At 41.0% G+C, this 24,734-nt stretch overlaps 1 protein-coding gene and 2 long non-coding RNA genes across 4 annotated transcripts; all 3 read right to left on the reverse strand.

Annotated features, from left to right (window-relative positions):
* Positions 1-267: 267 nt before the first annotated feature.
* On the reverse strand, positions 268-2,437 carry LOC126788670 (uncharacterized). Of its 2 annotated transcripts, XR_007671404.1 has the most exons (5): positions 2,147-2,437; positions 1,956-2,043; positions 1,709-1,754; positions 884-973; positions 268-455 (listed from the first exon to the last, which is right to left on the reverse strand). It is a non-coding gene; the product is annotated as an uncharacterized LOC126788670 (long non-coding RNA). The 2 variants fall into 2 exon arrangements; XR_007671403.1 differs by having other exon boundaries at positions 1,956-2,436.
* Positions 2,438-7,785: 5,348 nt separating this feature from the next.
* Positions 7,786-8,760, reverse strand: LOC126788835 (uncharacterized). The gene is made up of 3 exons (XR_007671435.1): positions 8,403-8,760; positions 8,123-8,175; positions 7,786-7,881 (listed from the first exon to the last, which is right to left on the reverse strand). It is a non-coding gene; the product is annotated as an uncharacterized LOC126788835 (long non-coding RNA).
* A 7,324-nt stretch (positions 8,761-16,084) lies between these two features.
* LOC126787313 (uncharacterized) lies at positions 16,085-19,450 on the reverse strand. The gene is made up of 5 exons (XM_050513219.1): positions 18,496-19,450; positions 18,047-18,366; positions 17,717-17,953; positions 17,071-17,545; positions 16,085-16,350 (listed from the first exon to the last, which is right to left on the reverse strand). The coding sequence occupies exons 1-5, from the start codon at positions 19,448-19,450 to the stop codon at positions 16,085-16,087; spliced, it is 2,253 nt and encodes a 750-aa protein (XP_050369176.1).
* Between the last annotated feature and the right edge of the window lie 5,284 nt (positions 19,451-24,734).

Raw genomic sequence — 24,734 nt, forward strand, 5'->3', positions numbered from 1 at the left:
AATTGTTGACGTGAGTCCCATGAATATCCATAACCATACTCAATTTGTCTAGCATGTTTCCAGAGTGAATAAGTTTCTTAATTCACACTAATATTTGTGTGCCATACTATAACACACAAATACCAATGTGATGTCCTAAGCTTTATATCAACACTATTTTGTGCGAATAGTTATAATAGATTTAAATAAATAAATATCAATATTGGCCTAATATAAAATACCATACTCATATATCTCTATCAATATTTATATCAATTTGAGGCTTTAAGGAAATTATTAACTTTTCATTATAATTTAGAGTAACAGTTACATATGGAAAATTTCACAATGACAAACAACAAGTTCACAAAAATCTAGCTCAAGAAATCTAATCTAAGTCATAGACTTATAATACTGAAAAACATTTTTCAGAACTGTACACCACTTCCGGCTAGAGTAGCATCATTCTCAAGTACCTGCAAAGTATGAGAACTCTAATCAGACCAAAATAAAATCTTCTAGATCAAGGAAAATTAATCATGAATGATTTTATCCAATAATGATAAAATTTATCTACTCGTATATGTGAGATTATGTTGTTTTAGAATTAGAAGTTATCGACCCTTAATCGGTTTATAGTACATCTCAATCGATACATACGAACTTAACTCACATTTTAAGCACAGTATATAGAGATATTGTATATAACACCCCCGCCAACCCATCATATAGCATCCGAAATTGAAATATATTGCAAGAAAGCCACAGTACTTTGGTATGCAACTTAGAAAACCAACCCATCAGCCTACATGTATATACCATAACAAACTCAATTAATATGGTCATTCAGGTCAGGAAGTTGTGGTCCAAGTTAAGACAAATTGCAGGTAAGCAATTAACTTACCAGATCCTCAAAAGCTATGTTGCGAACCCAAAATCACCCATGTATACAGAAGCGACTCACTTGAAAGTAAAAGTTCTCTCGGGAAGGGAACTACATCAGAAATGTAAATAGAATCAAGTTAGCTTCCTAACACTCAAACATATATGGAAGTACTAAATATATTGACAAATGAACCTTATAGGAACTGAAAGTGATCACCATTAGTAACTACTAGGATTAGAAGCCAGTCAAGATTCTATGAAATAGTACCTTCCTCAGAAAAGAATAAAAAGTCAATAGAATCAAAATAGTACACAATAATTATACATAATCATCTTATAGTGCTCAATTCCCCTTTCTGCTTAGTATTAGTGCTCAATTTCAACAAATAGAATGACGAAACCTGAAATTGATATATAAAATCAAAGATGCATTATACTAGTCTAGAAATAAAATCTATCCTTAGGCATTTGCAAAATTACACCTTCTCTTTCTTTGAGTTCATGCTAGGACTATTATCCGGGCCTTCATATTCATTGATAACTTACCACCAAACACAGAACAAACATATAGTAGAGGTTTTCCATATCAATATTTAAACTTCAAAAGGCAAGAACTACATTAATGGACCAATATGAATATCTTAAAATCCCATAAAGATAGTCATAACTTACACAGTTTCTCAGCATATTTCCCATTTATAATTCAATAGCATCATTAGCTTCTAAACACAGACCAACTCAATAAAGTTCGTAAAAACCAAACAGAACCCAATTATGCTTAAATACCCATTACCCAAACAGGATACCACAGAGGCAATTCCATACAATTAAATTAACCATATACCAGTAAAATAGCTTCCACGCTGAACCTTCTCCCCTCTTTCATATAGCTGCGAATTTATGAACGAAAACACAAGAATAATTTAGGTTTTGTATAAATTCATACAAAACTTTGTAGATACTGAAATTTAAACACAAATTGGAATCAAATGAAAGGAGAGAAGCTAAAAGCACACTTGAGATTCATGTGAGAGCACCACTACCATATATTCTTATATAAACCCAATCTCAATTCAGTGTAAGAACCTTACCCTTGATTACAGTTATGTTGCTTCTTCCTTCCATAGTTTGATTATGCTCCATGGTCTTCCTTCTTCTTTCCTTGGAACCCAAATTCATCTTCAATCTCGGCCGTCGCCGACAAATCAGATTGTTAATTAACAATCAGTACCCAATTTCTCTTAAAATTAAAATCCAATCTAAATGGGTTCTACTATTTTACCTTAGGACGAAAGTGAAGAAGATTGGTGGACGGTGACTTGGGCTCTTTTGTCGCTATTTCGATAGCTCTTGGGAGATCTCCGATCTCGCTTTTCCTCTGAGATTTTTGAGAGAGAGAGAGAGAGATCTTAGCGAGGCGGAGGTTATGGGGGATAGGACGAATCGTAGGTTCAAGATCTGGGAGCTTAGTGATTTGAGCACAAAAACTTGTGATTGTGAATTGGAAATTAGGTTTAAGACAATTTAGAGATAGCTGCATGTTGGGAGGATGAGTTTTCGATGGATAAATAGGGTTTGGGGCAAACCGAACGCATAAAAAAATGTCAAAAAAACTCAAAATTGAAACCCAAATTTTATGTTGGAGCTGGCGCAATTGGAAATGATTTGCTATGGTTTTAATCGGTATGACACATATTTCTGTGGAAAATAAGCTATATTGAACACTAAAATTTATGTGTAATTCTCTCGGAAATTCGTAAATGTCATGTTATTTTATTTGCACGGATAACTGTGGATTATTTTTTTATTACACTCAAATAAATGTGTGTTATATCACGCACCGACAATAGTGACCATAATATAGATATAACACACGAAACTTTGTGTGTATTCTTATAACACATGGAACTCTGTGTGTATTCTTATAACACACGGAACTCTGTGTATTTTTATATAACACTAATTTTAATGGTTATTGTAAGTTATATAATTTCTGGTGGGCCCAAGTTAATTTATCTCACACGGTTAATTGTGTGAATTTGTATATGTCACTGATTTATAGTAGTCAATGTGGATAAAATTAGTATGAGAACTCTTTTTACTAGTAGCGATACACACAAGAAGGGCACTTCAAAGTGTTGATTCATCGTGAGAGATCAACACAACTCCAACCTGAGGAAAGCAACCTATCTTTGCACCATCTTAATACAAACTATGTGGATGTGGATAGGTCTTGTCGTCTTAATCCGCCATCAAGCTTCATAAACCGACAAGTTTGAAGTAAGTCAGTAATCCAAAAATTAGTAGATCAACAACAACGAAAACAGAAAACCCACCTCATATTCACTACGTCATAACTCCACTTGAGCGACGGAGGGATGTGGACATGTGGTCACTTCAGGTTTGTTTTTTGTCGCTTTAGTCTTAGGCGACCATATATCTGTCGCTTTAGTCTTAGGCGACCATATATCTGTCGCTTTAGAGTCATCACCTCGGTCTCATCTTTACAGCTCTTAGCCCGACCAATTGACCTAAGTTCGTCGTATAAAGATCATTTAAGCGATGATAATGACTTTGTCACTTCAAGCTTTTGGTGATGAAAGTTTAGAGCTTAAGCAACGAACTTCAATCGTCATAAATATTTGATGCGACGAACTCAAATTTATAGTATTTCTAGTTACCGACTTTTTTTAAATATATTTATTGAAATTAATTTGCTAATTATAAAAATAGTGATGTTTATTTATATTCATTTATTTTCCTTTTAATTTTAGGTCCTTTTATTTTCTTTTCCTTATCAAAACCTTCTATCAATGGTTGCCGCCGTGCACCACCACCTCCAACCCTCAATCTCTACCTCATCTCAGCCGCGGTTGGTGGTCCTTATGCATCTCCACCGTCACTGCTACAGTAGACTCCCAGGCCACACCTCAAGCATCACTCTACCACTGCATTCACCAGTGCTCCTAGGTGTAGATATAAGAGAAAGTGAAGAGGAGAATAAATTCAGATGTGTGAAGAACTGATTTGAATTGAGGATACTTGAAGGAGGAAGAGGAACGAGATCAGATCTGAATAAGAAGATAGAAGAACTAAAATGAGTTTGCAATGAAAAGATAAAGAAATGAGAGAATGGGGGAAGGGTTGCACGGATTATGGGAAGAGAATGAAGGAATGAGAACGGTTGGATCTGGCAATCCGACGGTTTAGGATGTCGATCCGCGCCCTATCATTTAATTGTTGTTCAATATTTCTTGATTTTATTTTTCTATTTCATTTTCTGTTTATATTATTAATTACTATTCCTTTTTTATTTCGTTTCCATTTTCTTATTTGAATGGTATTAGTATACCGTATGCAAAACAATATATCTTAATATTATTAATTAGGCTGTTGATATAATTATTAATTAGGATTGTTAATAGAAATTATTAATTGCTATTAATGGTGTACTAAAAATAAATCTTTATATTATTACTTTTATTTTATGTTTATCTTTATATCTAAAAACATATGTGTAGTTAAGATGTTTTTTTAATTATTGAAAAAAAGATAGTCTGTTTGATAAAATTGGATTAGGTTGTTTTTAGAGGTTTGAAGCTCTAGTTTGTAATTTGTGATGAAATGAGCATCACTTGGCTGTTTAATCGTCGAGAAACCGAAAAAAATGCACTTTAACCACATAAACACCCTTTGACCGTCAACTTCTGTAAATCTCCCTCCGCGACGGGTACTGTTCACCTGAAAATCCAGAAATTTCCTCCCGAGCGGCCGACTTTGGGCCACCGGATCTCCGCCGTCCGGCCACCATAGAGCGACACACCAGTCACGTTTAAAAGGTTGTTGTGTCCCCTGTCAATTGGTGGCAGCGCCACCCGCTGTTTGGGAGCGGTGAAGCCTGGAAGTCTCCCTGAAAGTGCACATTTCGCCGAACTTCACCTCGCCGGTTCTCCCTCCTCCGGCCACCAATCGGTGAGATTCTTGGCGGTGACTTATATGTTTGAATTATTTTAAAAGAGTGAACTGTGACATCTATATAATATAGTGGGTTGTGTATGTGTACAAAATTGGTAAATACGATACATATATATGAGTTGTTATATTATATAATGTTACGGATTTTATTTTCAAATGAGAGTATATTGTGGTGACTATATTTATATTGTTGTGCAAGAGTCGCTTGGTTGTAGTACAATAAACATGTGTTGATTGTTATATTATACATTGTTTTAACATTGAGTCTTGTTAAAATGTTTTCTGGTCTTCCAATTCGGACGTTATTGGTAGTAATTGGAACCAAGCCTTGGCCGAGTGTCGGTTACGATTCAATTAGAGCTCTAGTCTGTCTGCCGGTGTACTGCATGAGGCGTAACAGATGGGTTACCTGGGTCTCATGAGTACCCATGTTTTTTAGTGATATTGGGTAACAGATGGGCTGCCCAGTATCTGTCGGCGTACTGCATGATGAGTAACAGATGAGTACCTGAGTCTCATGAGTACTCGTATTTTAAATCTAATTTGGGTAAACATATGGGTTGCCCAATGTTTCATGAGTACACATATTTTCAGATATTATTGGACGACGAGATGGTTCGTCAGTGTCATATGAGTACAATTATCTTTAAATGTCATCAGTAATTTCTTTGTATGTGATGTGTGTTATACTGTTGGTTTACTCATACGAGCTGCAAAGCTTACCGGGTTGGTATTTACAATCCCGGTGCACCTATTCGATGGTGTAGAGGGTGTAGGGGATAGTTCTGCAGGTGTGGATTAGCAGAATTGGAGGGCTTACTCTGAAGATTGTTGAAGTTTTATTTCTTCTATTTGTGGTGAGGATTAAGAGAATTTTACATTTCCATTTGTTATAATACTTGAATTATAACTGGTTATGTATTAATCAGGTCGACTTAGTCGTACTATGAACTCAGTTTCGATACACTGTTACTATAAGATGATTTCAATATATTTGAAATTGTTTTAGAGTTTTCATAGTTTCGAATTCGAATTTTTATCATTCGAAATTTCGGGGTTGTGACAAAGTTGGTCGCTTAAAAATATTTGGACGACGAATGTCATTGTTCGTCACTTAAGTGACTTTAAAAGCGACGAAATTTCAATTTTAGTGACTATATTATTTAGTCGTCGCTTAAGTTTTACTTAAGCGACGAAATTTGTGATATTGGTCAAGTCTCGTATGTTAGTGTAAAAATGGTGTAGTGATATTGAACTTGATTGTCAACATCAGTTCGCATCTAATCGAACAATTTGACCGAAAGAGGTGTTTGTGTTGCTGTTATGATGGCATGGCAGGTGGAATTCTAGTCCATTCTGGTTGTTCAAGAACCGACTGCGCAATAGCTTTGTAGAGTCTAACCTTACCTATCTCGGTGCAAACAAATGATCTCCTCGATCACAGACTCTTCTCCAACTCATTTTAATTTCTTCACGAACCATGTTAGGGTGATAATTAAAAGCCAGAAATACATTAACGTTTATTAATGAGTGAACCAAACTCACCATGCCACCATCCACAAATACTAGCTAGCTTTCCTTTTAGGTATTTGATTCATTCAGTGATCAAATGCTTTAAAGTTTGATAAATTGGTGTTAGTTTTGGTCGTAAAGAGCAATTAGGTCGGATGAAGAATGAAACTACCTATATAATCTAAATCGAAACAACTCCACAAAACAACTTATACTTAATAGAATTGAAAGGTATATATACACCAAAAATATAGAAGCAAAGTTAAGTACTTAATAAAATCAACAAAAATCTATACAAAAGATCCTACTAAACAGACTCAAAAGATATCTACCAACATAATAAAGGAAAAATTTAGTACATACTCAACAGAACAAAACAAAACCTCCAACCCTCTTATACTTATTTAATAGAATCAAAGAACTTTTTCTACCCAAACAATAGAAATAAAGTTATCAATCCTTCCACCTAAACTTTACCTATTTAGTAGAATCACAAGTACTTATTAAATAGAAGGAAAAATGCACACATACCTGGCGCACCCAATTGATTCGAATCAAACACACACACACCTATTGTCCTACCAAGTATAGAAATATCAAACTTACATATCGAATATAACTCGATCAGAAGAACTTATCATTAACCGTGCCTCAATGAACAAATAGATATGTCACCACCCACCAACCTCTTATTTGCAATCCACTTATATCACAAACTAAAACTATTGGATTGTATGATTAAAGTTGGAGTTTTTAATATTGATAATCTCCTAATCGATATGGATATCATGTTTTTTAAAAAAAAAAAAAAAAATATATATATATATATATATATATATATATATATTGCATAACCTCCTATTACCCGGGTATTGATTTCAGTTGCTTCAATTAAGGATGTGATTGAAATCGATACTAGATGCTTCGATTAAGGACATGTTAATGGAAATACGAATTTTATTTAGGGTAGTGACAAGTTTAGTAATTTTGAACAAGAATATATTTTCTTGTTTAACCCAAATAATATATTTTTTCTTTTTAATTTAACCTAAATAATTGGTATGTATAAGTTTTAAATGTGGGTTTACTCTAAAAGAGGTGCACAAATTTAGGTGTATATTAAAATACCCGTATTATATAATGTGCATATATATTATCTTTTTGTTTTTTTGTTTTAGCATATATATTATCTTCTGTGCGGCATTTACAACCTAATATTCGGATGTCTGGTGCGATTCAGCTGGGAATCAAACGAAGTCAAACACGGAGGTGTGTACAAGCTGTTCTCGTGTGGTCGATCATTTCTGACAACTTATTCCAACTACAAATCTACGTACAATATTCGCTATCGGTTGCTGAAGAAGTGAGGATGGAGAAGAAAGCTTTAAAAATTTAAAGCTGTACGTCACAAGTGAATGACTGATGAGATGAAGCGAGGTTGTGTAACAAAGTTACTGGGCAAGATGACTAGTCGTTTGGCTGGAATAAGCATGCATGTTTTTTGTTTTCAGCTCCCTGGACTACGAATTGCTTCAACTACACATGCATTTGACCAAAAAAAAACAAAGAATTACACAAAATGGTTAAGCAATATGTTGACAGGTATTTGAACAAATGCAATTTCTAGCTTGTCAGACAAGAGCACAATTTACTGCTTATTATCTTAAATTTTAGGGCTAAAATACTTCTGTAAGTTACTGTTTATCCATAAGACCTTTTAGATTAGTTAATTACACATTTAAAATGGAGAAAATCATGATTCGGGTAGAACCTGAATGCTGTCTTTCTGAATGGGGTTTGAACTTTGAAAGTTCGCCGGCTATGCTGTTTATTAACCATAAAAGAGAAGAAAATTAAAAACATTTGACATTGGCCATGTATGCTGTATATTTATCCATAGGGATAAAAATACATATATAATTAGAAACAATATAGTATATATAAGGCCAGGGAATGGATTCCTGTCGATCGATCAGCAGATTATTCGACTGCATATATTTTACTGAAATTGAGAAATTAAGAGATTAGATGAAAGGATTTTTTTTACGTACCTTAAAATTGGATGATTCTTTGGTATGGTATTCTTAAGTACCGGCTGCTTAAATGGACACTGGCTGTGAGTTCATCACGAGGACCAAGATGGCAATCACCTGCACTTGCACCTGCACCTCTCCTACTTGTTCCTTCTCTTCCTCTTTTTTCTTTTCTAGGTCTCTCCTGGTTTGTTTGGCCTAGCTATACCATATTAGAAGCTTTGAAGCGGGGTTTGACTTGTTTATATCTAGTAGGGGAAGATATAAAGAACTGGTTTCAAGTGCAGGTGCAAATGCAGATAATTAACATATCGGCAAATCTTCTGATGTTCTCGATTATCTGATACGTACTATCTGTGTTTAATATACTTAATACTTCACCAAGTCCAAGTGCTGGGACTCCGAAGATTTATAGGGATGAACTCTAAGAAATTCCTCACATAAACAATTTATAGGCGTGTGCCAATTAACATTTTGCATTTTGATAAAGTTAAATGGTACACAAAATTAGATTATGCAATCTGTTGGATTTGACATATATATTGTTGTTTCTTCTTGCTAAACGCAATTCCTCTTATTCTTTACCCGAAACGGGAGAAATGAGTTTCTTCTGGTAAGAACCACATAAAATAATACTAATTCACCGAGATTCTAAGAATATGCTCTCGTCTTAGTGTCCACTTAATTTTTGAAAATAAAATAAGTATAAATACACAGCTACTTTTTTGATTTTATTTTTTGAGAGAATCAACTCGCTTAATTGAATATATTATATATCTTGGTAAGCCTTGCAATGATTATGATGCATAATAAAACTAATAGTGAGATGATATCTGATTGATGTATTTGTTTATGAATGTGATTCATCCATGGAGCCGATGGAGGTCTTTCTTACAGCATTCTGACTAGCTATGAGTCTCGGACCCCATACTATATCAGACTTAAGAGTACGTGAATGTTATTACCCCTAAACCCTATCATATGAGTAGACAATACGATTCCTGAAATATTTGAATGAGACCTGATTCCTCATAAACAAAAGCAACCGTGCATCAATTTCAAAAAAAAAAAAAAACAACCATGCATTTCATGTGATATTCCACCTTTCTACTGTCTTGGCGTCAAGTTGCAACTTGCAAGATCGAACAACAGTGCAAAAGCAACCCTCGATGGGGATATATAGAGAAATTAAGAACTTAAAGGCAAAGCCCTAGCATTTTTCTGGGTGCATTATTAGCAAACCAGAGTAGAGAGATAAGGATCAGACAAGGATTTCACGACTAAACCAGCACCATTATTAATGGTACGTCTGCGTCATCCATAATCCATAAACATATCGAGATAGAAGAGGGAGGGACACTACAACTAAGAACCCTGTTTCTAAAATTTGTCCCACTAACTCAGGGCCACGCTATGAAAAGCACCGGACCACGTGGGATCTGGTGGCCGGAGCAAATCACAGGCTGCCACGTATCGTCTTCAACCTGACACCACCACCTGTAAAACCAGATGAGAATGGCCGATGCGCGTGCCCGCTGGACTTTTCTGGGGTCATTAACTGGAAAAGTGGACTGGTTGGTACTTAACACTGTCCTCCACTCCTCCTCAAGTACTCGCTGACCCGCTCATATTCGATTCGAGATCCAGGAGCAAAAACTAGGTGCTGCGTGCCTTGTTTCTGGTAAAGTATAATCGAAGCTAGCCTGGCTGTGAGGACCCCTACCACAGTTTCGTCCAAGTTTGACGTAAAACTATTGATTCCCTTGCGGTTAGTCGTCCCCGTAGGTTTCTTGCCAATGTTCTCTCAGACTCGAACTCTGATTGTGAACCACGCACCTTGCCTTTATGATTAGCTTTGGAGATGCGCGGCGCCATTCATAAATTGATATTAGTGTTCGAGCTGGGAAAAAGATCTCATCAGAGAACAATCAGCAAATTACGGTTTTGAACTCTAGGTGGTTCTAACCTTTGTCTTATGTTGTTGCTTAGCATGTCAGTACCTTTGAGTTAGGTACAACTCTTGCTTTGTTGATGATGATTGTGCTCACGTACTGTCTTCTTCTCAAACAACTGCTCCGCAGTTGTTGATAAACCGCTGATGTAATAACCCTAATTTTTTCTGAACAATATTTGGTTTTGATTTGAATTCTATAAAGTTGTGAAATTCAATTAAAATGAATTTAGAGGTTTGCAACTTTACGAAACAAAAACGGAAACGTTCTCGGAACGTTTAATTAGAAAAAACGTTACGTTTCCGCAACGAATATATCGACTTTTACTCCGTCGATCGTTTGTGAAAACTTTCTTCACAAAAGTCGTAGAGCTCGTCAATACGAGTGCGTGGACGCGTGACGCGTTCGAATCGGACATCGGACGTGAAAGTTATTAATGTCGGAAGTTCGTTTCTGATTTTGGAAACTAGTATAAATAGAAAAATTTAGGGATTAGGGTTTCCATTTCTGGAAACCCTTCACCCGCGCCTCCCTCCTTTCTCTCTCCCCGACCCTCTCCTTCCACGCCGGCGATATCCCTCCACCGGCCTCCGTGCTTGACACCGCCGGTGTCATTGAGACCGCGCGACCATGACGCAACGACCGGTGGTAGCGGCGACGCACCCCGAGCGGGGATCGAGAAGCGCCGATGGAGCTCGACCTCGGGTTCGTCGATTTCGACGTGGTCGGCATCGCAGGAGCTCGGCGCCACCACCACGAGCTCACCCTCCTCCTCCACGACACGAATCGACCCACAGTGAGACTCACCTCGAGCAGCGACGCCAGCGATCATCTCCCCTCGAACCCGAGCCTTCACGGCGATTTTCTGAACTCCTCCGGTGAATCCGACGGTCCAAAATATCGATTGAGGTGAGGGTTAGTTTCATATGATTGTTGTCATTTTTGGTTGATTTGAAGAAGATTGGAGGGGGATCGGAGGATTATGAACATCGCCGCCTTAGGCGGCGCGTGTGGGAGCGTGGAGGGGTCTAGGGGCGGTGTGAGGCCGTGGGGGGGAAGAGGAGGAAGAAAAGGAGAGAAATAGGGTGGCGATGGCGTGCTACGCGCCGGTTTTGGGCTCGGCGCGTGGGCCCCACGCGCTGCTACAGTGAGTGGCGCGTGAGCGCCACGCGCGGCCTGCCAGAGGTTGCGCGTGAACAGTGTTTCTAAAAGGGTAAATTTGTAATTTATTTTTACGTACGGTGAATGTAAAAAGTGATTTACGCACGGTAAATGTAAATTTTATTTTACGTACGGTAAATATAAATGTAAATTACTTTTAATAAATGTAAAAAGTAATTTCAGAAGAGTAAATCAATAATTGATATTTACTGAGATAGTATTTACATTGAATAGTATTTATATGTACAGAAATACGTAAACAGTATGTACTCGTACAAGAATACGTAATGGATGGGTATTTGTACAGTAATACATGAATAGTAATTTTGTGAATAGTCACAGTGAATAGTACTCGTGAACAGTAAATTCGTAAAATCAGAAAATTGGTGAACAGTAACCGATTATTACTGTTTCGGTATTTAAAGGTTTACGTAACGATTCTAAATTCTTTTCTTATATTTTCAAGGTGATCTATAAATTAAGGAAAGGAATTACATTCAGAAAATTGTGAAATTACGCTCAAGTTGATAAGGTGAGTAAAATCTCACATATTTACGAATGTACCCTTTAGGAGATTCGAGATTTTGGAGAATGTTAAAGATTGAAATACTACACGTATATGATAGTGAAATATATATATATATATATAATTGTATAAATGGTAAATATGTACATATAGTTTGCTATATTATATACTGTTATTATTGTATTGTGAATATGTCATTTTGATGACGAGATTTATATATCGAGCATGTGATTTGATTCGTACAATATGGGGTGATGATTGTATGTGGTTTTAACATGGAGTTTGTTAAAACGTTTTGTCTTCGGACGTGGTTATGAAATATGACATGTATATGATATAGTGGATTATATATATATATTGTATAAATGGTATTAGAGCCTAAGTGCGTATTTGGCGACTATCAATATCATTCGGGAGCGATGATTCGACTGCAGTGGGCACCCATCACATGCTCCTCGGTATTGATATGTCGTCGGGTACGCGAGAGTGTGTTAGGAGCCATACCTTATGGTTTGGTCCTCTAGGGAGTATCGTGATGATACTTCGATGATTCATCTCATTCTGAAATTTCATGTTGATATCTGTTGAATCTGTTTTGGTTGAATTCGAGACTTCACAAGTATTGACTAAGTGTTTCATTGTTTGAAAGTGATGAACTCGGATAAGGGCCGAGGACAGGGCCAAGGACGGGCAAGAGGCCGAGGTCGGGCAAGAGGCCGAGGTCGAGTTAGGCCCGCAGGCCGAGTCCTCAACGTGGAGAACCTTTATGAGGAGGCTGTTCCACAGGAAGAACAGGTTGAGCCTGCTACTGCGGTTAGAGATGATGGTCGAGTGTTGAAGCTGATCAAGGATATCAGTGCACTGTCAGCGCCGACCTTTCATGGAGGACTAGATCATATGGTAGCTGACCATTGGAATACCCCGGCCACTTTCAATGGATGACAATTGCACAGTCATCACGGGTCCCTCGTTGGAGCATGGCCCATTGTTTCCACAGCCATGCCAACATGGTATGAAGGTCGCCGCTTGATCGATCGAACCATCTGGGAAGCAGCAGGAATCTTGGAATGTATCGATCTTTCCTTCAACCTGACTCAAGATGGAGGCAACAAATGTGCCATCATGACCGCTGCTTGCTTCTGGAATTCCGCAAGTAATACCTTCGATTTTCAATTTGGTCAAATGGGTATATCTCTGCTAGACATATATGCTATCTTAGGTCTACCAGTTGGTACCAAGCCTTATAGAGATCAGGATTATCTTGTTGTTGAATGCCCGGTTACAGCCACCCGCGCGATTGGCATTTACCAATCGTATGGTTCCTGGCTTTCTAGTTTTAATCGCAATCATACCGCCAATGCTGGAATTGCCTTCTTGGAATTTTGGCTATCAAAGTTTATGTTCTGCTCCAACTCCAAGAAGATGACTGGGCGCCACCTGCAACTCGCGACCCTCCTCTACAATGGCCACACTGTGGGCTTAGCACAAATAGTTCTGGCAGAACTCTATCGTATGATGCGTTCACTCACTATGGAACCTCTTGATTATCACAAGCTCTCGGGGCCCATGTGGATCCTAGACCTCTGGATTCAGGTCTACTTTGTACAATTGCGGAATGAAAATGTAAGGGACTTTCGTCTGAATCAAGTATTGGGAGAAGCATTTGTTGGTCTGGAACCCAATTTCACTCTTCGCTATGCAGCGTGCTTTGAGTACTTTTACAACCTGGATGCCTCTGTTCTTGATTCAGCACGGTTGCTCCTAGACCGCACTCACCCTGACACCATTCGCAGAGGTTTTCTAGTCCTCAGACGCTATGACGGGGAGAGCCGGCATCTGTTTGAACAGGCTGTTTCAATGGCTGACTTACCCCGACACCCCTGCACTGGAGTGGAACTCTATGCCCCCCATCTCTTCGCGAGGCAATTAGGCATGGCTCAGATGGTTCCGTTCCCTCCCATCGAGAGTCTGAACTTGTTTTCATCATGGAGACCCCATGGCTCCCACTACTGTCACCAATCCTGAAAATCAGTCGCAGCTGCAGCCAACACCATTTCCTGTGATAGCAAGTGGAAGTATCATTCGCTACTTCCGTGTCAACAAATCTTACCCCCAATGGTGGAAAAAGATTAATTCTGGCCAGTGGGAGCAACGATCGCGAGTCATCTTTCAATACATCTTCCAGGCTGGGCTCAGAAGATACTTGCAGGAAGATCCTGAGGTTCCTGGTGATGAGGATTTGCTGCGGACAGCGGTTCCAAATGCCGCAAAAATTGTTCACTCTAGGGTAAAATCCTAACTCTTCTTAGAACTCTCACAGTTTTATTCCAACACTGATTAAAAACCACTAACCGGTTCATGTTGCAGGTTTTTGAGGACACAGCTGGTGCTTCCTCCTCCTAAGGCCTTAAACGAGGGAGAATAATGCAATCTGACAACGACGAGGATGACCCTGACACTATAGACTTCAATCCTGTAAGTCTTCATCCATATTTGATTAACAACATTAAAGGCTGTTGCAACCTTCGTCACTAACCAACGTCTGTGATCATCAGTTGATTCAGAGGAGAAGAATAACTACCTCAAGCACCTCTACCCCGCTCGCGATTGATGCAATACCACGTACATCAACTGACCAGGTCAACCCTGAGCCGGTGTGACCAGCTCTCACCGAGAAGGTGAAAATGTGGAGCATTCCCTCGCGAGCGCGGACTCAGCGAGCAATACTGCTGCACCAAACCCCTTTCCAGGAAACAATGTTCCCTTTTCTCAAATTAATGGGGTAAAACACTTAACCACCTCTTGGTTTATATGTTTCTTTTCCCCTTTGTAAACACTTAACTGTCTTATTAACTATTCTTTACCATCTGCAGGTTGTAGCAATCGCGACCGCTTCTAGCTCGCAAATTATGCTGACTATTGGAGCCTCTGGATCGACACCAGTTGTTGATCCATCAGAGAATCGTTCTAGTCCATCTCTGGAAGACCATCTAGATGATATGCTAGGTCCTGCCAGCCCCTTGACACCCCTAGAGTCTCAAGAACTTGTCCAGGCCCGGACACAACTTGTGGAGGTATCCGCTGAGTATCTTGCTGATCCAGTGCGCCTGGCTAAGGTCCAAGATGCCATTCGCTACCTCAAACTATACTCAACTGATCCCAGCCTAGTAGCGAAGGCAGAACAGGCACTGAGAACCATTATATGCCTCATGACAGAATGTCAAGCTTTGAGGAACCAATTCCAGAGTCTGTCGCAACACAATACTGTTGCTAGAAGCTTCATTGCTCAAGGCCCTGCCCAACTTAAGACCAAGCTTCAGCATGCCAAGACCAACCGTTCACAACAACTTAGTGCATTGCGGCAACAACAAGCCGCGATAGAAGCATAGATAGCAGAGCTTGAAGCTGAGCAAGCTAGAGAGCTTAAGGCTGTAGAGGAAGAGATAAGAAGTGCTGCCCCCCAAATACAGGAGCGCAAAAGGCAACTGGCAGCTGCTGAGGCTGAGGAAAGGAGGATCAACAACCTGATTTGCGATAAAGCTAGTGACACTGGAAAATTACTCCTAGATATCCGCCTTGTCGGACATAGAATGTAATTTGAACACCAAAGTATTTTAGTAATAAGAATTATAATTTATCTCTGTCTGCTCACCCTACTTGAGTCTCCTTGACCCGACAAAAAACCCAAGTAAAGGCCCAAGGCCAGAGCCCAGCTTAACTCGACACCGTCCAAGTTTGCATGCAAACTCCCGAAAACAGGAGCAATCAATATTGGGAAACGCACAAATCATTTCAGTTTGACCACTATTGCTGCCGTAAATCCCGGGCGCGATCTCCAAATCTGTATCTCTAATCTCAGCCCTTGAATCCAAGTTTCTTCTGATATAAAACGAAACCCTAAGGCAAGAACACAAAACACTCTCTTATGCAGCCTCCAACCATGTCTGTTCCATTTCTTCCTTCGAAACCCCTTAGGTTTCTTAAGTTTCATCCCCCAGATTTTCAAACTTTATAACAACTTTTGAGAGTCTTATTCTATCCTCAAATGTGAGGTGGGAGTCCTATTCCACCCTCACATCCTCCCTTCTTTGTAGTTCACCACTAGGGAACTGCCCTGCATTATGAGCTCTTCCCGGTGCAGGATTAGTGAGAGAGGAAATGGCAGCCCTTCCTGAGCCGCGTTCAACATTCTTTAATCGCCGGGCATCAGGAAGCAGGCATCCAAATTTAGGACCAAAGCCAATAAGTGCTTCATGCTCGTTTCGTACCTCTTTTGATACGCGATGCGAGCTATTGCATCTCCTATGTGCAATATCCTCCAATCTCCCTTGCCCACAAGAGTGCGGGGAGAAGTGTACAAATCAAGCCCCTGGATCCCTCATGCTACCACTAGTCTTCCAATTAGAACCTATGTTTGACACCAAGCTAGTTCCAATTGGCCTTCAAGTGGTGCAGCTTAATCTCGAGTTTCTCGTGGTGGTGGGATGAACATGATAAACCGCAAAGACCTTTCCACCTAGCATAGATGGTATCAGAGCTTGTTAAAGCTCATATGTAATAGTATAGGTCTTGTGTAAAGTTTATGGCTACAAAGCCATATGAATAAAACACAATTTGTTTCACAAAACACTTGTATTATTTCATTGATGCGTAATAAAAGTTACAACCAATTATGGGCCACAAGTATTGGTCCAATGTGTTTACAAAAAATGCCAGAGCATGATTAAGAAACTCATAAAGTTTCAGAAACTTGATAGTTTCAAAAAAAAAATTTTGGGCTCGCGACCAGCAGTAACGCTCGCGACCCTCAATAACGATCGCGACCATCAAGTACTGATTATCCATGGTATTGCCCCTCCTGTTTACTTGGTTGAAAGGATGGAAACCAAGGAAACACTAAATCAAAACACCAGTTACGCTACCTGCACCGCTGCCGGTGGATCTTCATACTCCCAAACACTAGGGAAGTACTTCTTAAGATGGCGACCATTCATAGGATTTCGGTGAACATTCCCATTAGTATCGCGAAGACAATAAGCTCATTTACCCATTACTCGATCAATCACAAAAGGACCTTCCCATTTAGTAGACCATTTACCACGACCATCAACTCGCTCACCGTAAGGCAAACAAGCTTTCCAAACTAAGTCCCCAACTCCAAAGTTCCGTCCTCTTGTGCGTTTGTCATATAGTCGTGCTATCTTCTTATTTTCTGCAATAAGGCTGTCGAGAGCTTCCATCCATCGAGAATCCAAGTCCTCATGTTCTTGATACATAGCCTGGACATAGTCCTCGTCAATCAACTGGTGCTGCTCGCGAACCCTCAGCGACTGAACATTAATCTCAATAGGAAGTATTTCATCATGTCCATACATCAAGGCATAAGGTGTAGTACCAGTTGGAGTTCGTTTGGAAGTTCTATAAGCCCATAACGTATGATCCAACTCTGTATGCAAAGATCGCGGATTTGCATCCAACATTCGTTTGAGTATAAACATAATCACCCGGTTGCTAGCTTCTACCTGGCCATTCGATTAAGCATAATAAGGACTAGAATGCAGAAACTTGATTCCATAATTAGTTAAAAACTTCGGAGTCTTTTCAGCCATGAAACTTGCCCCCTTGTCTGTTACCAAACACTCTAGGATGCCATATCTGGTGATAATATATTTGAAGATAAAGTCAGTGATCACCTCTGAAGATGTTGTCTTGACTGGTATAGCCTTTACCCACTTAGTGAAGAAATCTGTAGCAAGTAGAATGTGCTTGTGCTGTAAGGAAGAATTTGGATGAATCTCCCCAATGAAGTCTAAAGCCCAGCTGCGACCTAGCCAAGATTTAATTATTGGTTGCAGAGGAACGTCTGGTACATTCTGGACTGGCCCATGCATTTGACATTCGATGCAACCCTGTGCAAAGCTGATATAGTCCTTGAGCATGGTAGGCCAATATAAACCATATTGTCAAATGAGCCATCTCATCTTAGGACCAGCTTGGTGCGAACCACAATTGCCACAATGAACCTCTCGTAAGCACTTCTTAGCCTCAGCTCCATAGATGCATCTCAGGTACAAGCCGTCTTCTGCCCTGCGCAATAGTTCACCGCCTCGAAAGACGTAGTTAGTAGCACAATATCTAACCCTCTTGTCCACCGGTGCAGAAGGATCAGTGAGGTACTGGATATTCGGTTGTCGCCAATCTACATCAATAACGTCAATAACAGCGACCAACCAATCATCTTTAACTTCTTTCCTTGCCATGAAGGAAGGTAATGTGCGTCTCTGAACCTTCAAAATCCTCTCGCGAACGCCATCCACCAAGCGGATACCAGTAGCCAACTGTGCTAATTCATTGGCAGCAAAGTTTCATTCCCTAGAAATATAATCAAGCACCACGTCTACAAATTAGTCTAACAACTCCGATGCTCGCTCCCAAAAAGGGAGTAATGTAAAATTGTGGCACTCGTAGACACCCTTGAGCTGGTTAATGACTTGGAGTGAATCACCTAATACTTCCACCTCTATTACTTCCAGATCAAGCAAAAGTTCCAGGCCAATGATGATTGTTTCATATTCTGCTTGATTGTTAGTGCACTTCCATTCTAGTTGAAAGGAATACCAATGTCTTGCTATAGAGGGGTTAACCAATGCAACACCTGCTCTTGATAAATGATCAGGGCTGCTGCCGTCAAAATACAGAACCCAAGGCTGAGTGTGGACAAAGGAAACAACCAAGTTCTGGTCTTCGATATCCTCACTAATAGGATGATGCAACAAAAATTCGGACACTGCCTGTCCTGTAAGTGCCTTTAAAGGTGTATATTGTAAAAAAAACTCTGATAACACCAAGATCCACTTACCAATCCGACCCCTAAGCATAGGTCTGGTAAGCATATATTTCACTAAATCAGTTTGTGCCACCACCACTGTGGTAAAGGACAGCATGTAATGGCGGAGTTTAGTACCAGCAAAGTACAAAGCTAAACACAACCTCTCAATTCGTGAGTATCTAGTTTCAGCCTCTAACAAGGTCTGGCTCAAGTAGTAAACTGCATGTTCAATCTTCTTACCCCCTTCTCCATCACCATCTTGTGCTAAGAGTCCTGCTATTGAGTAAGGGGAAGCTGAGATGTATAGCTTTAACGGTATTCCAGGCTGTAGAAGTCTAAGAACAGGTGGATGAGTAAGGTACTCCTTGATTTTATCAAAAGCTGCTTGTTGCGCAGGTCCCCACTGAAATTCTTGATTCGCTTTAAGCTTTAGCAAAGGAGAAAAAACTGCAGTTTTACCAGCTGAGTTGGAAATAAAGCGTCGAAGGAAGTTTATTTTCCCAAGCAAACTCTGAAGTTCCTTCTTGTTCCCAGGTGCCGGAGCATCTAGAACCGCTTTTGCCTTGTCCTCCGCGACTTCAATACCTCTTTCATGCATTATGAAACCCAAGAAGTCTCATGCTCGAACCCCAAAAATGCATTTAGCTGGGTTCATCCTGAGCTTGTGCTTTCTCATCCTAGTGAACACTGTCCTTAAATTCTCGATGTGATCTTCTTTCTTCTTAGACTTGACCACCACGTCATCGATATACACTTCGAGAATGCCCCCCATCACATCATGGAAAATTAGGTTCATCGCTCGCTAGTATGTAGCCCATGCATTGGTCATACCAAATGACATATTGTTATACTCAAACACTCAAGTGAACCCTGGACATTAAACACTGTTTTGTGCCTGTCCGGTTCATAAACAGGAATCTGGTGATAACCAGCTGTGCCATCCATAAAAGATAGTAGCTCGTGTCTTGCGACTGCATCCACCAACATATCTATCACAGGCATGGGATAGACATCTTTCGGTGTTGCAGCATTAAGATTCATGTAGTCTACACAAACGCGAATTTAGCCATTCTTCTTCCGCACTGGTACTATGTTCGACAACCACTGAGAATATTTAGCTGGTCGGATAATACCGGCTTGGAACATGTTTTGAACCTCTTTCTTGATTGCTGCTGTTGTGTCTACACTCATTCTCCGTGGACTTTGTTGTACAGGCTTGTACCCTTCCATTATGGGCAAGCGTTGGCAAACCAAATCTAGCGACAAGCCCGGCATGTCCTCAAACTTCTCAGCAAAACAATCGCGAAACTCTTGCAACAACTCTATCAAACGTTGTCTCAGTTCCTCATCCAAGTGTTTACTTATTCCAACCTCCATGGGCTCTTATGTAGTCCCAAGATTGATCTTTTCCACTAGATCTTTCACTTTAGGTGGAGTGTCATCCAAAGCTGCAGGTGCTGGTTGAATAAACTCCTCCTCTCCTTGAATCTTAGTTAAATCATCCTCAATGCACTCCACTAGCGCGACTGCCCCCCAAGCCTCTTGTTCCTCTCTATAAATAGATAAGCGTTGGAGAAATGACACATAGGCTTGTTCTTGCTCTTTGGCAAGTGATGTACTCATGGATGATTATTTTTTGTTTTCACGATGAAGCCAGGTCTGTTTATATCTGCTTTGACCTGTACTAAACCCCATCGTGTCAATTATGTAGAAGTCACCCCAACTGGACGACCCTTGGTATCGATTCCAGCAACTCCTAAAGGCCTAATGTCACTATAATAGTACTCAGCATCCAAAATGCACGAAGCGACTGAGTATGGTCTATCATTTGCTTTCACTAGCTTTGCCTTATCAGTTACGGGATCCCACATCAACATTTCTTGGTGTAGAGTATAAGGGATGCAATAAGCTCTATGTATCCAATCCCTACCAAGTATGATGCTGTATAGAGCGGTGCATTCTGTAACGAAGAACGTCTGGAATAGCTCGGAAGGTCCTATCTTGACTTTGAGGATCAAAACTCCCAAGGTCTTAGTTAAGTTGCCAGCAAAACTCCTGACCTTAAGATTGCTACTGAGAACCTTTTCCTTTGTAATGCCAAGTGCTTCGACCGTTTTCACTGTAATAATGTTAACTGCTGCACCGCCATCGACGAGGATTTTGTTCACTCTCTTACCCTCCATCTTAGCTGACATGTATAAGGGTTTAATGTGCTAAGTCATGGTCGCTGTAGGCTTTGTGAACATCATAAAAAATCTTTAGAGCTCTGTCATCGTGTGAGACTTAGCAGCTTCTTCATCCCTTGTGTCTTTATCAACAGTTGGCACCTCTGTAGATGACAATTCTGCGACTGTACCCACCTCCTGGGTAGGTGTCTCACCTCCAATGAATAGATGAGATGGCATTGGCCTTGGAAGAGCATACTTCGAGGACAAAGTGAACACCATGTTGCAACTAGGAACAATATTTAGCCCCGGTATTCCTTCCTCGATGCTATCTTCATGACAAAGGTTAAACATGTTGCAGTCTGGAGTAGCTGCTATTTCTTCATCATAACCTTCCTCAAGCTCGTCCTCTTGATCAGAAAGTTCTAACCCTTGCTCATTACAACCTGGTTCTTCCATATTGTCGTCCGGAGTTGACCTAGTTGGCGTTCGCGAGGGGAACTTGCTCCGGAGGTACTCTGTTAGCGATTGCTCCTGATGGGCCTGTTGAGGAGTAACCACTACCGCAGCCTCGCCTACCTCTGAAACCACAAGTGTTGGTTCTTTTACTGTTGGAACCACTGACGTTGGTTCTTTTACTGTTGGAACCACTAGTGTTGGTTATTTGATCTTCAGCTTCCATTCAAACTGTGGCTTGATTTTCTCTAGAACTGGTTCCTGGTGGTCTGGCTTACTTACAGACCACTTTGGCACCCATTTAGATTGTGCAGGTTGTGCAACACTACTTTGCTGTTATTTCTGCTGAATAGAAACACCATGTACGTGCTGTCTGTTTGTTGCCCTGCCATTAGTAGATGCGTAAGACAACCTATCATGGATTGAAACTCTTCGCTTAGGAGCAGTTTCCATTGGCCGTTCGAGTCGACCATGAACGCTTCTCTTGGGGTATGGCTATTTCCTGTAATTATCACTCCGACGAATGTGGACGTATGGCCTTAGACTAAGCTTTTCAACTGTCTCTCGCAGCAGCCAAGGTGGTTGTTCTAGCTGGTCGCGAGAGAGTTCTCCTCGGTTATACGCCTCTAACATTCTCTTGGCCCTTCCCCATCTCTTATGTACGTTCCTCTTCTGAGTCTTGGTAGCTTCCGTGGCTCTTCCATGCTCTTGAACGTACCAAACATCGGGTTTTAATGACCTTGGTGCAGGCGGTATGTATGGCCGCTGCAGCGCCTCGTGACTAGCTTGAGTTTCCGGCGCATTTGCCCCAACTTGCCGTTCTCTAGGGGCATTCACGACCTCACCAAGACCTGAGCCTGGCCTCTTTAGCACTTGAGCATAAGTGTTTATCTGAACTCTAGCTTTCTTGGGGTTCCCCCTCTCATATGGATTCATCGGCGAGCGAGGCCTTCAATGTTTCCTTGCTTCCTCGTGCCTCCGAGCATTGTCACAATTTATGGAACACTCTTTCTTGCATCGATTACAAAGGACATAAGTCCTTGCCTTTACCACATTCTGTTCCTTGCTCTGGACTGCACCTTTTTGTTTGCCCTGCTCAGATTGATTGGCTCCTGCAACCTCTTTTACCAAGGGCACTTCCTTCGCTGTTGTCTTCACACCCGGCTCGGGCTCTGAGGCGAAAGACAACACTCCCTCATCTAACCACTGATGTACATGGTCTTTGAGTTGTATACAAATACGAGTATCGTGAGTCCAAACGTTATGAAACTTACAATACCGTTTACCTTTAACGTCTTCCTTAGTCGGGAACTTAGTCCCTAGCACAATGGTTTCACCCTCAGCAATAAGCTTGTCCAAGATCTCATGAGCCAAAGAAGCATCATAAGTGTACTCAGCAAACTTAGAAGGGCGATGAGTCTTCAAATGTGTTTTCAATGGTGTAACTTACACCACTGACACTGTAGGGAAGGGATCAATATCGACCCATGCTGCAGCTCTTTCAGTATCTACCCCAAGCATGCCTTTATTAATCCAGGTCTGTAGCTGATCCTTGAGCTTAACACAATCGGCCGTGTGGTGATTGAACAAGTTGTGGAACTTGCAGTACTTCTACCCTTCTATCTACGCTGCAGTAGGCATTGCAGTATCGTGCTTCACCCTTCCACTCGTGAGCAATTCATCCAGAATTTCTGGAGCCTTGTGGGCGTTGTAAGTATACGATTCGTACTCAGGCTTGGTGAATGCTGCTGTAGAGATCTTGACAGGGTCTCTAGACATCTTCAAAGCCTTGGACTTCAATGCTTGTCTTCCGGCTATCTCTACTGCCGCTACCTCATCATCTACCTCCTCAACCCATTGCTCTTCGTATGTATATGGTGTGTAGAAAGGATCTACATGCGAGTAGATAGTGGAAACCCTCTTAGTTTTAGATGGAACTGCATAGCGTGGTTTCAAAGTACCAGGGTAGTAGGACACATGTGGACCTTTTGGAACTGTGGCACTGTCCTCCATCTCCCTAAGGAACACTTGGTAGCTTCCTACCTTGTTCATTAAGTCTGCCATGCTAGAAAAGTATGCATCATGATGTTTGGCCCACTGACAGGTTTCCAAACCTTTTATAGCAATGCGAATGGCATCTTGTTCCGCGAGCGGTGTACTGCACTTTGCTTGCTGAACCTTGAACCTCTTCAGGAACTCTATTGCCGACTCCATTGGTTGTTGATACATGGAAGTCAAAGATGACAAATCCACTTCAAGCTCAACACTTCCAAAAGTCGTTTTAAACATTGTCTCGAGCATGGACCAATCTGAAATGGACCTTGGTGCTAACTTGGAGAACCAAGATACCGCCGGTCCTGATAGAGATGAACCGAAAGCCCTCATCTTGAAGACTGAATCAGATGCATATGGCCCGCAATCGCTGTGGAAATGCGAAATGTGCTCAGCTGCATTCTCGGAACCCTCTCCCGAGAAAGTCTGGAACTTGATTGGTCGATAACCCGAGGGCCAAGGACATGCTGTCACCCATTCCGGGAATGGACTTGTATAGGATATGTTCGCGGCAGCATGACCATGAATGGTCCTCACACTCTCTTGGATCATCTTCTGAACCTGCTCTTTGGTAAGGATCTGACCCTCTTCTACTTCTTGCTCAAGCTCTTCTCGATGCTCTTCTCGATGCTCTTCTCGCCGCTCGCGACGGAACTGGTGTTGACGCTCATGTCTTCCGCCTGGTTGAAGAAATGCCAATGCCCTCTGAAGTGCCTCAACCTTGGGTGTGTTCGACTGTCTTGAACTTCCAAACGTGAACTTTCCCTTTTTGGCCTTCGTCTTCTTCTTCCTTGCGAGTTTGATATGCTCAACATCTGATTTGTCAGCCTCATCACCTCTGGCCTTGTCCACTTCACCGCCGTCGTCATTACCGGCACTATTTTTCTTGTTGGACCTAGCCTTTTTGGTTGCCTTAGGCTTGTCATGGTTCTGTTTCTCGTAAAGCCCAACGACAGTCCGTTGGATTCCCAACGCTTCCTCGATTTGCTTGAACCGCTCATCCTGGCCTTCAAACTCTAAGCGAGCATTGTTCGCGTGCTCGTTAGCACCCAGAACCAACTTCTTCAATCTGTCGTTGGTCTCAGCCAGACGCTGCCCCTGTGTCGACTGTAGTTGCGACACAATATCCAACGTTCTCTCGACCGCAGTCATTCACTCGCCGGATGACTCCTCCAATGACTTGACTACCTTTGTCAACTCCTTGAAAGC

Source organism: Argentina anserina, chromosome 3 (assembly GCF_933775445.1).
Source record: "Argentina anserina chromosome 3, drPotAnse1.1, whole genome shotgun sequence".
Lineage (NCBI taxonomy): Eukaryota > Viridiplantae > Streptophyta > Magnoliopsida > Rosales > Rosaceae > Argentina > Argentina anserina.